The 15,750-nt window shown below is 32.2% G+C and overlaps 1 protein-coding gene across 1 annotated transcript in view; it reads left to right on the top strand.

Moving 5' to 3' along the window:
• Smp_128230 (hypothetical protein) overlaps positions 1 to 15,750 on the top strand; it is a gene marked incomplete at both ends in the record, with an annotated part of 37,296 nt that overhangs the window by 9,221 nt on the left and 12,325 nt on the right. The window contains 2 exons of the mRNA XM_018796238.1: positions 4,630 to 4,781; positions 14,732 to 14,825. Of these exons, the coding sequence (XP_018650471.1) occupies positions 4,630 to 4,781; positions 14,732 to 14,825 (246 nt within the window). The remainder of the gene's footprint in view (positions 1 to 4,629; positions 4,782 to 14,731; positions 14,826 to 15,750) is intronic.

The raw sequence follows: 15,750 nt of genomic DNA, 5'->3' as shown, positions 1-15,750 counted from the left end.
CTGTTGACCACCTCCAACCACCACGTTACATCAATATATATAGTGCAAGCAGTATCGAGCCACCTAGACTAGTGGCCACATTGCAACTTGATCGATAGCATTCTATCAGCACTAAGAAGGACGTGACACGCATGACATTGATCACCACCCAGTGATCAATCAATTGTGATTTATCCATTCTATTTGAATATGAAATGTTTGCCAACATGAGATATGCTCCTTTGATTATTGTAACCATATGTAATGAGATTCATGTTATGACAGTGAAATAAAATAACTATGAAGTCAACTTGAATTCACTTGGTATTGTTTGTTTGAATCTTCCCACTGATTTTCAGGACTGAAATTGATAAATCTCTCATTGGCATATGTGCGTACTGTGAGTATTGCTTTGATATAGCTTCAATTCACAAGCATTACAAGTAAAGATGAACAGTGGCTAGCAGTGGGATCCAGGACGCGCGTTTTGTCCTATTTGGGACTCGTCAGGACTCAGTAGATGAGTGAATAACGTGATTGCGTTTGGAGCGAAAGCTACTGGGTTCAAGTCCAAGAGTGGACATTAACTCTGAGATGCAGGTCGATTCAGCTGACGAGTTCCAAATAGGACGAGACGCGCGTCCTGGATTTCACTACTAACCACCATCCATCTTTGCTTAGAATACAATAGTTGCTTAGATATTAAAAGACGAACTATCTCTGACTGACTTGTTTATTTTATTTAACCAGTATACTACATTAAAATGTAGAATCTAATTCAATAAATGAAAAAGGAAGGTTTTGTTTAATTAAATCTTGGTATAAAAGGATTAACTTTTAGAAATATTAGTTAAATGATGCATGTTTTGTTGGCTTAATTCCGAATGAGAAAGAAATCAATATGAGAGAGTTAATTTTTAAATATTATTGTCTTAAAATTTTCTTTAATATTATCAGATAGTAACTAGGGATTAATCAGATTGTATTCTTTTAATTATCTATTTATGAAGTTAAGTTTCATCATGAGTCGATATCATTTTTAGAATCGTTAGTTTATAAGAGTCTTCATTAGTTCTTACCCACACCCTTTTATATGATCAAACATTATACATTTAGGTCTCCCGGCCAATATAATATCTTACAGCTACTGATTTGAGAATAAATGAGAAACGTTTTTTACTCAAGTTAGTTTGTTATATAAGGGAATCATAATGTAGTATCATCATTAACAAACTGTTTTATGTTTGACTTTGTTAATCAACCCCATGTTTTCTCACTAAAAGCCACATAAAAGTGACAGCAGAATGGTAACATAATCAGAGGAATTGTAGAGGTATTTATTTATTACGGAAGATACATCAATATTTGACTGATGTTAAAGCTTTGCATTATTGATTTCTAGTTCAGTTATAAAACGCTTAAGTGTGATATATAAAATTCATGGATGCTACCTTATCTGGAATTTTGTTTTGCGGTTATCGGGAAGTACTGTGACAAAAATACAGTTATGAAGTTCTATTTTGAATTACATCACTCTCATGATTGAAATATAGTATATACTTATTGGTAAATAAACTAATCTAACTAAATACGTTTATCATTGCGTTTTACAATATATTTCTGCTTGAACTTCACATTACCGTCCAAATCTCTGGTCTTTTCCGCATACATATCTTTTAATGTGACAGTATTCCTAAAAATGCTTTTTAATATATATTTATGCACATTACTTCAGAAAATCTTTTAATTTACCATATTTATGAATACACTAGTATTTTGTCGTTTCTTCAGTCAAAAAAGAAACGTTTTTAGTAGTTTTGACTAATTTACCTCTTAAAACCAACGTACATCAAATTGTTCAGAAAAGGTGTTTGATCTGATTTGTAAAATACTTAACAGTATTCATTTTTGAGCAATTATTAGGTAAATCTTTTACCTGAAAGTATGAGAGTATTTCGCAACCTTGATGGTCAATTAGAACTATCTTAGCATTTTCTATGCCTATGAAATTATACAGCTTATAAGTTGTTAAAACTCGCTAAACGAATTCAATAGTCTCTTGTGTTATTAGCATGAATGAAGCAAAATTAACTGTCTTGTCTAACCATAGTCTCTCACACTCACAGCCACTTTTGGATTGATCTTGTATAACTATTATTTTTTATTTTATGGTTTGATGTGGTCTGGTCTGCTTGTGTATAAAGCACGTATGTCTGAAACATACAGTTCATACAGTGGAGGCTGAGATTGTGTTGTGAAATCAACGGTCAGGGCTAGGCGATAAATTACTGTTTTGAGAACCAATAAGGATTTGGAGTTGACGCAAATGTGCTAGTGCTAATTGACATGTCATTGATTTAGCACAGGAACAAGGTCATGTAAGTTGGTATTCTGATTGCCGATTTTGTCACGTGACAATTAACAGGGTCAAAAGTCATAACACTACGGAGTATTATTTTTATTTGAATTGCTTTAAAATTCTTCATATGGATTTCTATTCTAGTCAACTAATTTTGAGTTTAAGCGTTTCCCTCGTTGAATATATGTCTTGTATTTTTCTGTTTATAATGGATATCACAGTGTTGTAGTTAGATGACATTCTGATCAGCTAACAAAAGTCACCGATTTGGACATTGAATATAGGACCACGATAAGAAATAGATTGTCTAATTACCAGGGTTATAATGGATTTAATGGTTTATATTGATACTTTGTTTTTTTACGGTAATAAATTTGCGATATGTTTGGAATCAGTAGTCCTTCCCAAAGTAAAGCTCTTTGTTATGATATCAGCTTGATTGTGGTCATTAAACAAGGTAATATAACCTTTAAGTCGACTTTTAGGGAGACACAGAATATAGCTGCTGTGAAAGACGATAATCGTGTTCTATGATTCAGCATTTGAAGAAATTTTTAAAATAGTAGTTTCATAATATTAGAATATTAGTTTTTGATTCCCTTATAATTTTTAATAGATGATTAGAATGAGTCCTCATTGATTTCTTAAATGACAGTCACACTGCTCTAAAACATTTATTGATACATTAACCCATGTAAAGATAAATTTTTAATGCATAATAACATCTAATTTAATGATTAGTCAAACTAGCTAGTTCTGAACAAATATGTTTCAATAATGTCAGTTCAAGGCTGTATATATTTCAATAATGATTTTTCTTTAGGTAAGAAGTGTAGACGAAGAAAAGCTACCCACATATCTCGACCAACTATTTTGTTCTACTCATGCAAAAACAGTTTTGATGTAAAGATTAACGGGTGTTTCACTGAGAGAACATAAAAGTATGCATGTGGTTTATGGACTCAAACAAATTACGTATTCGTTGATTTAGAAAATAAATCTATATATTGCGTTTATTTGGTCTAAAATTAGTGGATCCCTTTTTAACAATAATTAATTTAAACTGTATAGATTTCTCAGAAAACTCATAATAATTTTACTTGGATATGTAACGTGGCATGGTACTGACGTCCCCAAGTGCCCTAGTACGGCCGAGAGTGGGGAGAGTCTGCTCTCCCTCTCGAAATGCTATCACATGGCCACGCGTATATAGCCTGGTCAGGGAAGTCCTACTCACTGCCTTCTCGTGGCGGGGGTGTTGTTTACGAAATTAAGAGGACAAAAAGCGAATGTCCGACATTTTAATCGGGTCGGTGGATATGGAGGATCCACCTAGGGGATTTGGAGAACCCTGATTCCAAACTAATGGTGCACATGGGCTCCAGTATCCTGAGAAAACAAATGGCGTATAAATCAATCGTTGGTCACCGGCTACCATGGGATTGCATTTCTTCATGATGCTCTACTGCCTTGTGGGTTAAACCTTTAGGTCAAAGGCTCCGTGTGTGGCCCCCTGAGTAAACCACCTGCTTCAGTTTAAGCACCTGGGCAGTATCACAGCCCTCACACAAATCAAATAAGATTTGTGCGGCGCATATGTATCTGGTGCTTCCTTGTACCAATATTTATGTGTTTCAGTAAATAAAAATAAATGGTGCTGACAGTGAAATTTTCTATTTTTTGTTTTTTTTTAGTATGTTCTCGGCTATTCTATTACGTCTTACGCAATAGTGTGAATAATTTTAGATCTAAGAACTCAGATTCATATATTTGTTAGAGTTAGCTGCATTTTTAAACTTTATATTTGACAATCTGTAAACTAGATTCTTTTGAATTAAATATCGAAGTAATAAATAAATGCTTGAAAATCCAGAGCTATAATTAGAATCGAGAAACTGAGAATTGGTTCAAGTTTTCTTCATGGTTTCCTGATTTTATCTTATGTCTAGCTAACATTTATTCATGTTTGAAGGTAGAACCTCGTGTATTGCCTCACGGGGATAACTATAGTTCTGTAAATCACCAATGATAGAATTCCAATCATTAAAATTTCTAGCTGCTGAACAATAATTAATTTTTATGCCAAATTAACTAAGCGTCTTTGAGGTTTGAAATGAAAAATAAAGTCGATGGTAATGTAAATATGGTGTGATATAAATGTACTAATTTTCCCTGATAGGCAATGTTATAATCTAAATTTATTGTCATTGAATCTTGAGTTAAACAAATCATATAACAGTAATGAGGTATACTTAAATGCAATGTTTGTTTATTCATTTTTATTTTATTAGCCATACGGTGGAGCTCAGTTAAAAATTGAATGGGATTATGACAATCCGGCATCTTTATTAGAGAATGGACAAATTTGTGATCGTGTTGGCGGAAAAGAATGTGATGTTTATTTCACATTATGTCTAAAAAATGCAGCCTCAGTTGCAGACGAGTAAGTTATTCAACTTAAAATTTGTAATAGTTATAAAATATATGAGTGTGAGACTTGGGAATTATGTTATGATTTTTAAATACACAATATCCTACCCATTACATTGAAGATCGATAACATTGTTTGAATCCTTTGGTAGTATTCAAGTTCACAATTGATATACATAGATTGAATCAACTCGGTAATCTAAACATTTCTGACCAAGCAAACTTGGTTAGCTGTTATACGATATAGGCTATTGATAAGTTTTAAGAATTTAAAGTTATTTTATATAGTTCTTACTGTTTGCTTATCTTGAATAGGTAAAACTTATAAATATAGCCAAATAGAATGACTTTGCTTATTTGAAGCATTCTTTCATGTGATTGTAATCTAAGACGCATATGTATGTATATATATGAGTAGGAAAAAATATATGCATGTACCTACATCAATGTGATCTCCAGTTATAACTGATGAATCCCTCTCAATGTGATAAAGTTAATTTTTTTAATCTTATTACTTTCTTGCCATAAATATTTTACCGTCGCTTCAAGTTGTTATCATGTAAGATGATTCTTAAAATAAGTGAATTAATAGTATGTATGTATATCATATCTAACGAATTGAACTTCGAAAATTTCCATTCATCTTAAGAGGGTGACTTATTGAATACGGTGTTATAATGAGCTCGATTTTTAATTAGCAGCAAAATAATTCAGTGTATTTGGTGAATTTAGCAATCTGAATTTAAGGCATGGAGTTGTGGAGATTGTCGAATTCCATTAAAATCATGAACCGAAAAGTGGGAGCACTGGGTTGCCGTTTCGTCCTAGTATAATACTCCTCACTTGTGTACATCCAAGAATCGGATTAAGGACCTTCGTTCTCACTTGAACGCTTAACCTCCAGACTACTGAGGTGGTATCCACTGGTGTCGTGCGATCGTCTTCCATTGTGTTCGTCAGGTAACTGCCTCAAAACTGACACAGTTGAATTCCACTGGTGACAGCTTTTCACTAGAACTCCGAGAAATTCCTCTTGAAACTAATCGCTAGTGAGAGCAAGATAATGTTAAGTAAAAGGTTGCAGAAAGTGTTGAAATATTTATCTGCCTTTATTCACGATTTTATTTTAAATGAAATAGAAATAAAAACTCCAATGAAACATTTCAAGTTTTAACTATCTATTAAGATGTTATAATTGATGTGAAATAGCTGTAATAAAGGGTGTATATATATATATTAGATGCAGCATAAATATGATCAGTTTTCTAGTGATATACACTTAGTAACTAGGAATTTCGACATTGTGAACTAATTGATATGAGTTGCCTTTGTTATTTAGATCACATTAAAGTACTATCGTTTTTTGTATTCAATTTACAGCGAACATTTAACATTTTTTTGTTTAAGCCTAATATGACCTTATCTAAATGACATTTAAAAAAATTTTTTTTTCAAATGAATATGCTTAATTCTATTTTATTTATCATATTAAAAGGTCAAAGCAATTACTTCCTAAATTGAAAATTGAAAAAAACAAACATGAACTTTTGTTAAAGTCGTTATTGACACTTCATTATGTTAAACATTAGGGTTAATATAAATATTCAGTTGTCTAAGAGATTAAATTTGAATGAATAAATTGTTTTAGAATAGTTTAAGGATAAGGGGGGTGAATATTGTTACTCATTCAATAAATGATTTCTAAAAAAATGTTATCATGTAACCTGGTTTAATCTCTGTACATGAGTTTATATTTAAACTGATTATCTTATTATAAACAAAGAGAGCGTGTTTTGAATATTTGATCATAAAACATTGTTGAGCTCAGTATTCGATATTGTCCTTATACTTCGTATACTGTTCGTCCTGATAACTATCACTAGATAACGCTACCAACGGTGTATAAATCAGAAGACGAATACGAGACGTTTATCACGTTTATTATTGCACCACGCACAGATCAGTTAAACCACAGGCATACGAAGCAAAAATGGAGGACTAGTGCCAAAGAGCAAGAGAGCGAGTCGAATGAATAAGATTAAAATGTACGTGCAAGTATATATAGGGAAATGAATGAATCATCAAATCATTTAAGCGACTAACAGTAAAGTTAGCAGAATGAATATGTGAGTAGGCGGTAAGCAATGCTCGAGTATACATATTCATACAAGCGCAACAATAATAATGGTACAGTGGTATAGACAAGTTGTTATTATACGAATAACTCTATCCATTAAATAATTTAGCAAAAATGGCTTAACCAAATTAAATGTAAACAAAGTCGAATGTACGTGAGTTGCTATAACATATAATGGTGAAATATTTACAGTTTAATACATAGACGTCACAATTAAATGAATCCCGATTTCTAGTGAAATATTAAATAAAATTAGAGAACTAATGGTGATAGCTTAATTTGAAGTTAGCTTACATCATATACTAGAATCTGTCGAAAACTAGTGTTTATAACATCGAAATACCTGAACCTATACCATATTAATTATAAACACCACTTAAGTATCAACTACGTCTGTTTTTCATGATAATACATACTATCGTGATAATGTGCTCCATTGGTTAAAGTGTTTAATTCACTCACTTTTACTGATCACAAGTGGACATTGAATACCAAATAAAATAAATTAGAATATAATGTGAGTTATATGACTGAGATCACTGTAATCATGTTTTAATTTGAAATATATTTGCCTTCAAATGTAGAAAAGTGTATGGTTTTTTCAAGAAACCGGGTTTAGTCATACTATTCAACTTTGAAAGCCTTCGACACTAATTATACTTATGGATTGATGATCAACATGAAAAAGTAGTTAACGTACAATGTCAAATAACCTAAAACTGAATAGGAAATCTATCTTGGTCAGTATGATAATAAATATGTAAAATAAAGCACTCATTAGAATTATCAATTTGCAGATTTAACTGAAGAAAAAAAACTGATTGGATTTTATGCAAATGAGATGACATGAATTACAGTTTAAGATTTAATGCGCAACAACATAAGATTTAAAAACCGTCTCAATACATTGATATTTATATATTTTGTTTACACTGATCAATTGTCTTATTTCGATAAAGTGAACTAGATAACTCTAGACATCTAATAGTTTGATAACCTAAGGTATTATTATAATTTATAGTGTCAATAAATGTAGCTAATTTACTATTGTATAGTTACTCTTTCCAAACGCTTGCGTAGGTATTTTCTAATACAATTTTGCAGCCTATAATTTTGAATCAATAATCATTACTCTAGGAATATTTCGCATGCTACTGATATCGACAGATATAAGGAGTATGTATCACCAATCGAAAGTAGAATGTCTGTAGGTAGAAGATTGATAAGATTGAAGAGTATAGAACGAGAACAGAGAGTGATGGAACAATAAAGTTTGAGACAAATGATTGACATCTAAGATTTTACTAAGAGGTTCTCTAATTTTCCGTCCAAATGCATTTATATATCTCCGCTTGTCTTCTCGTTCCCTAAAGCAAAGCTCGTAGAGCAGTAAATTGTGAATCGTTACTATGTAAGTCTTGCATATTATTGATTCAAGATACAAATCATACTGTGGTGTGGTCTACTTATATCTATATAAGTAGTATATGGTGTGGGTCAGACATAGAATGTATTTTGGCAGAAGACCGATGAGGAAAGAACTGAAATGAAACGCAAACGTCTGGAAAATGCATGAGCAATGGAATAAGAGAAGAAACAGTGAAGATTGAAACAATTGGTTGTTAATTTGCAAATTGACTGTTCATTGTTTGGTAATCAGAATTTATTGAGATAGTCTGTAATCTTTGCTTAAATACATTCGATTGTCCCCAGTCGTGTTCTGTTCACTACATTTGGTGTCGCTGCCAACCAGGAGGAGGAAGGGTGCTGTTCTGCGGACGCCGCTGCGGGTCTGGAGTTGAGGTGCTAGTTGGGGCAGTCTGGTGCGGAGTGGTGGCGTCGAGTGGAGTGTTCTGGCGGGGCGGCGTTGGCTGTAGCGGGTGCTGTCGACGGAGAGGAGCAGTGGGACGTGCGGCTGCTGGGCGGACATCGGATGTAGATGGCTCAGCAGGCTGGTGGAGTACGGGTGTTGAACGTCCCAGGTGCCGGGTGTAGGCGGATGTTGGTGCCCCGGCAGGTCGACGGAGCTATGGAGGTCAGCGCGCCGCAGACTCGACATTCTGACGGAGAGTTTGGCACAGACTGCAGTGAAAGAAGATAGTGGCGTGGCGAGCAGAACCACCGCATGGTCGAATGCTTTAAAGGGGGGACGAGTGTGGTGTGGTCTACTTATATCTATATAAGTAGTATATGGTGTGGGTCAGACATAGAATGTATTTTGGCAGAAGACCGATGAGGAAAGAACTGAAATGAAACGCAAACGTCTGGAAAATGCATGAGCAATGGAATAAGAGAAGAAACAGTGAAGATTGAAACAATTGGTTGTTAATTTGCAAATTGACTGTTCATTGTTTGGTAATCAGAATTTATTGAGATAGTCTGTAATCTTTGCTTAAATACATTCGATTGTCCCCAGTCGTGTTCTGTTCACTACAATACAAGAAATTGTTTTCTATTGAAACATATATTTAAAGTTTAAGATCATAAATAAACGAATGAAATGATTCTATGTTATTAGTTCATTAAGAGGAACTCTATATCTACCATTTATACACAATATTAAAAGTTCAAACCATGCAATAGATCAAATAATTAAATGAAACAAACTAATCTATCTGGTTACTTCATATTACTTTTGATTATTAAATAGGAGAATAGGAAAAGAAAAACCATTGTAAAAAAAAGAAAGTGAGAAGAATCTTCTTGTGCCTATTTCTGTTCTACCCTTTTCTTTTCCTTCTTCTTTTCTATCCTTCAATAGAACTAAAGAATTGATCATTGAACAACTTGATTATCATAAAATCTAAAGAGTTACATCATTTGATTGTTTGTTTGTTTGCTTGTTTGTTTTATCCATGTTAGTTTGATTCTTTATGGATTAAAGAAATTAAGATGCATTTGTTAAAATTATCTACCCGTAAATGAAATATATTGTATTTATTGGCCCATAAAATTCATTTTATTAAATGATCATGATAAAAGTAAATTAAAAGGTTTAATAGTAAGAAAATGAAATGAGTAAAGAGAATAAATATAATTTGTCTCATTGTATGAGTCTTCAGTATGTCACGTAATTCTAATGATGGTATTCATAGGTACATATTTTCTCTCTATATAATAATAATTATTATTATCATTATTAATGGCTTTATTCAATATTAGATTTTCGGTATAATATAGAATTCTTAGCACATAGTTTTTCAACAAGTTTCCCTCTTTTATTTCTTGATCGATCCTTGTAATAAATATTAAGTGATCACCAGTTAAACGTTAGAAGTTCAGGAATCGATATCTTAATAATGTATATTTTTTTCGATGCATATTGTCAGCAACCAAGATATCTCTGATTGGGTTCTTTTGTAACTTTTACGTTGTACACTATTCACAAACGTATCTGAATAAGTTATGAGACCACGAGGCAAAATGATGTGTTCAAACAAACAGGAAAACAGATAACTTGTTGAAATATCCAGAGGGCAGGAAAAAAGAGTCTAGATAATAAAGCAGGCCGCCATTTGTAATTGCAGAATTGTGATCACACAGTAAACGATTGTATATGTTTGTTACTAGTGTGTAATTATTTGGAGGATTCCAGACATTTACTTTATCAAAACGATAAATATTTTTTGTATCTTTTGGATTCTTGAGTAATACACGTTTATCATCAATTTTTATTGTTGAACTGATTTATTCAACTGAGTAGTTCAATACTTCGGATCATTAGAAACTATGTTTCAAATGACGTATTCCAATTAAATCAACTGATTTTGTTGTAATTGATAGAATTATGACATAATGTAACTTAACTGTAAACTAATTGATAAATCCACTTAGCATTGTTTGTTTGAATCTTCCAATTGATGTTTAGAATTGCAACTGGTCAGTCTCTTATTGGCATATGTGCATACTGTGCTTATTGCCTCGATAAAGCCTTATTTCACAAGCATTATAAGCAGAGATGGATAGTGGCTAGCAGTGGAATCCAGTTTGACGCGCGTTTCGTCCTAATTGTGACTCGTCACCTGGGTGTAGCTGCATCTCAGAGTTGATGTTCACTCTGGGACTCGAACCGATTACATTTCACTTCAAACGCCATCGTGTTATCCACTCAGCTACCGAGTCCTGATAGCCACTTGCTTGTGCAATGGGGCGAAATGTACTGGGTTCGAGTCCCAGAGTGAATATCAACTCTGAAATGCAGGTACATCTAGCTGACGAGTCCCTATTAGGACGAAATGCGCGTTCTGAATTTCACTGTTAGCCATTATCCATCTTCGCTTATAATCTTTAAATCGTTATTACTCGGTCCTTATTAGGAAAACTTTCTGTTTATTTACATGAAATGCTCAACAATTAAAGGTATAGTTTCTAATTTCATACATCGACTAGTTGTATTAGCATCGTTACCTATCAGTTGCCATTTCCTCAATTGAAAGTTGGTGATTATAACTACTAATACAATAGTCGTTTTGTTCTGAATATAAAGATCAGAAAAAAATCCGATGTCTTAATAATCGGTCAGTAATACATTTTGACCATAAACCATATCGACATATATAATACATCATAACATGTGATGATCAATAACAAAGAATTTAAGCATTAACTACTAAATAATACAGCTGTATTAATGAAAATGGGTATCATATTTTTGTCAATGTATTTGGTTACCAACCTTAAAATTAATATAACACATGACAGTTAAGAATAAAACAGTATAAAACACTTTAATGAACTCTCCTACTGTTAATATATTTTAATATATGGAGAAATATGTCATTAAAAATAGATTGTCATTTTAACGAAATCATCTTTTTATGGTGATTTATTTGGTATACATGGTATATTCTTTTTACAATTGTATTTCTTATATATCTTATGTATAATTATGGGGTATTTTACCATAGTAACACTTCAACTATCTTCCAAAGTTATAGATTATTCAATAGTGGATATTAAAGTAAATTTTGTGAGGTGTTAATTGTTTGTGAAATTCGTCCAATAAATGCAAAGGATTCCAGTATTGGAGATGGTTGTGAAAAATATGAGTCAATGTGTTTGTTAACCAGTTGAATGTTGTCAAATATAAAAATAGAGTGTTGGAATTCCTAATAATATTTTATTCTACCTTCATTTGTATTGATTGTTTGAATCTTTTCATTGATGATTAGGACTTCAAGTGATCAGAATTTTTTTTGAGAGATGTGCATCCTCTGTGGATGGTCTCGATACTATCATCAAGTCAAGAATTATAAGTAGAGATGGTTAGTGCCTAGTAGCAGAATCCAAAACTCACGTTTTGTCCTATTCGGACTCGTCACCTGGATTTATTACTAGCCACCATTAAATTTATCGTATTATACAACATTTTCTGTGTTTTCAATAATTAATTCCATGTATTGTCAAAATGGTTAACTGTTTCATAGGATATGCTAGAATTATGACTCAAGAAAGATACTCATTAAGTAGAAGAGACAAAAATCTGTGGATTAAGGTTTAGTATAAATTCATTTATTTACACCGGTCAGCGCAGAATATATGGATATTATTATTATCAGAAGAGGTTTTTTGTGGAGATTTAGTATTTTCATAGTTGAAAGCGTTAGTCAATTGAAGCTAGACCACCAGGGAAAACCTGGAAGCACTGGACGGCCGTTTCGTCCTATTGTGGGACTCCTCAGCAGTGCGCATCCACGATCCCGTACTCGCGAGATTCAAACCCAGGACCTACCAGTCTCGCGTCAGAGCCAGCATCCGATGGTGTTTATGTTTAACTCCAACCCATCCACGAAGTTGAGCAACCGTTCACCGAATGTCATCAGTGAGTTGATATCTCACATTAGACGTGGTTTGAACTCCACTGGTCACTGCTTCTCACTAAAACTCCTGGATTCGCCTCTTGAAGTTTTGCTAGAAAGAATTTGGCTTGTCGTGATGCATAACGGTAATTTTAGTGCATCAACCTAAAATATCTCATAATGAGGAATATATAAATTCCACTACAATTTGAAACCCTATCACTGATAAAGTGACCAATAAATACTTCTATTAATAAATGGATGAACTACGTATAACAGTAGGTGACCTATACAATCTAAATTCAACTGTTATTTACGTTCGAACCAATAACATTACGATACTTTAAACATTGTAGATGTTCTGTGTATTGATAAAACAATTTCGCTGCATAAAACATTTCATTTATACTGACCATTTTATTCTAGATTTTTATATTTACGTATTAAGGTGGTCTATATGTTCATAAAAAGTTTATGGTTGATTATTACCAATCACATTGATTCAAGCGATCGATCACTATCTATACAATATAAACTATATTTCTATGCTATAATAACCCTTAGTAACCTTTAATTGACTGATATGAAAACATGCTAGTACTGTATATAAACGTATTGGTTATTATAACTATAATAAGTTAATGTTTACTTATTATATGTATGTATAAATAAAACATACAATTTAATACGAATAATAATAATATATTTATAATATTTAAGAATATATATAGTTCATTTTGTCTATTAGCAAGGTTCACCATTGAAATATTTCATGTGTGGTGTTTGTGGGTAGCTAATAATTTGATATAATGAATGTATACAATTGAAATGCAGCAGCATAGATACCAATTGCGGAAACGTATTAAAATGTTATCACCTTAAAATCTGGTCATTTTCGTATAGTTTTGAATTTCAATTGTAACGTATTTTTCGACAGATTTTACTACCTATTCATCGAAGTATCTGTTTATATATTCTAGTTCTAAACTGATTGTAAGGTTAGAATAGATTATTTATATTGCAGGAAAAAAGGATATCGAAAATGTTCAGCAAACAATCCCTAAAATGTTCAGTTAACAGGGTATTTTATTAAAGTGTAGTGAACAAGAACACTAGTGGGGACAATCGAATTTATTTTAGCACAAATTACGGACTATCTTACTAAATTCTCATAACTATACAATGATAACCTAATTTGCAAAATAACCATCAATTGTCCCAATCTTCACTGTTCCTTGTGTAAATATTAGTTCATCTTCTCTAATTTCATTGTTTATACATTTTCTTACCATTTGCGCTTCATTTAAGTTCTTTCCTTATCGATCTTTTGTCCAAATACATTCTGTGCCTGACCATCACCATATACTACTTATGTGGATATAAGTAGACCACGCTACAAAAGGTGATTAAACTATCAAATAAATTTTAATAGTTGAGATAATGAATCAATTGAAGCTAGACCACCATGGAGAAATTGGAAGCACTGGACGGCTTTCCATAGTGATCTAGCTCCAATTGATTAATGATCTCAACTATTAAAATTACTATAATATCCACAAAACCCTTCCTGATTATAAAATAAATCTTGAGCTGTATCCTAATTATCTAGGAGAATAACTGAGGTTTTCCATTTGTGTTGTTTAGAGTATTATTTAACCGTTAAACTAATAAATTGACTATGCTCATTGACTTAATAATATTGAAACATTTCCGCATGAATTACAAATCATACAGATTACTTTTTGTAATGTGAGATAGTATTGGATCTTTTTATGAAATGGAAATTAGACGCATATCCGTCATACATTTCCCAGTACATACTGTTTGTTTTAAAAAATCTAGAAAATATGTTTAAATCTAATTGGTGTGAATAGTTAAATAGTTTTTTTTATTGATATCTCAACCATTACTCGTTATTGTTAGCTTTCAGTTGTATAAACATGAATTTCCATTATTGTTCTGGTACGTAGATAATTTGGTCATATCCTTTTCATTGTTTCTCTATTTGTTTTTGATTTTTGGTTAAAGCATAGATAAATGTCATCTACTTCAGCATACTACACGTGTATTTGATAATGCTGGTTACTTGGAGTTTCGTGAAGGTGATAGTATTGAGATTTTTGTACCACAACCTGTTCCTGTGAGTGATTTACCATTTGTTTTATTATTGAACGTTTGTAAATGAATGTTAAGTAATTTTTCTAGATTGATCAAGGGAAGGTAAGTAGTTGTTGGATTTTTTCCCATAGTAATAAGGATATGCAGGCCTTGAAAATTACCAAGCATAGTTAATTAAAAGCTATAAGCGACTAAGAACTATTCAATATTCGTTGTGTCTTAACCTAGTATATTTCATGTTTTGAAACTTTTCATCACTTATTGAAATCACCTTGAATTTCAGGCGATACCTTTTACTAACATGATATACGTTTGTAAAAATTTCAGCTCAAAGGTTTTGTTCAATACCAAAGGTAATTCATCATGATTTGAAGCAAAAGGTGTAAGCACTTAAAATGGATTTCAAAAGTTTAAAATGTGAGATATTTCTTTTGTATTGGCCTATATTTAGTTTGACCACGGTTAATGCTACGTTGAAAGTCGGAGATAGCAGGTATCCTTAAAGGATATCTTAGGAGAGGTGGAACAGCCCAGATATTGTCAACATCTTTGTAATATGGAATATGAAATAGCAGTTAATATATGTCTAACAGTATAGATCTATCCATGAAAACATTGAATATTAGGCTGAGCTATTTAAAGAACGTACCAGCTTCTTCATCGTAGTCACCATGAAAAAGTTAAGGTATGGTAAAAAAAATCGGATAAGAATCTCGGATATATGTTATAAATATAGCTTATATACACATTATTCATGATAAACCATCTTTCTAAAATTTCCATCTATTGAAATTTTGATACCACTCATTTAAATGAATAGTACTACTTATTACAAATCAGTAGAGATACATTTTAAATAAAAATTTGTTTAGGTAGTTAATAATCGAATCACTTCCCATAACTGAAATGAATACATTCTACACAAAAAG

The sequence above is a fragment of the Schistosoma mansoni genome, chromosome 2 (genome assembly GCF_000237925.1).
Source record: "Schistosoma mansoni strain Puerto Rico chromosome 2, complete genome".
NCBI classification, from domain to species: domain Eukaryota; kingdom Metazoa; phylum Platyhelminthes; class Trematoda; order Strigeidida; family Schistosomatidae; genus Schistosoma; species Schistosoma mansoni.
The sequence above is the reverse complement of the archived record's forward strand: the minus strand, read 5'-3'. Positions and strand labels throughout refer to the sequence as shown.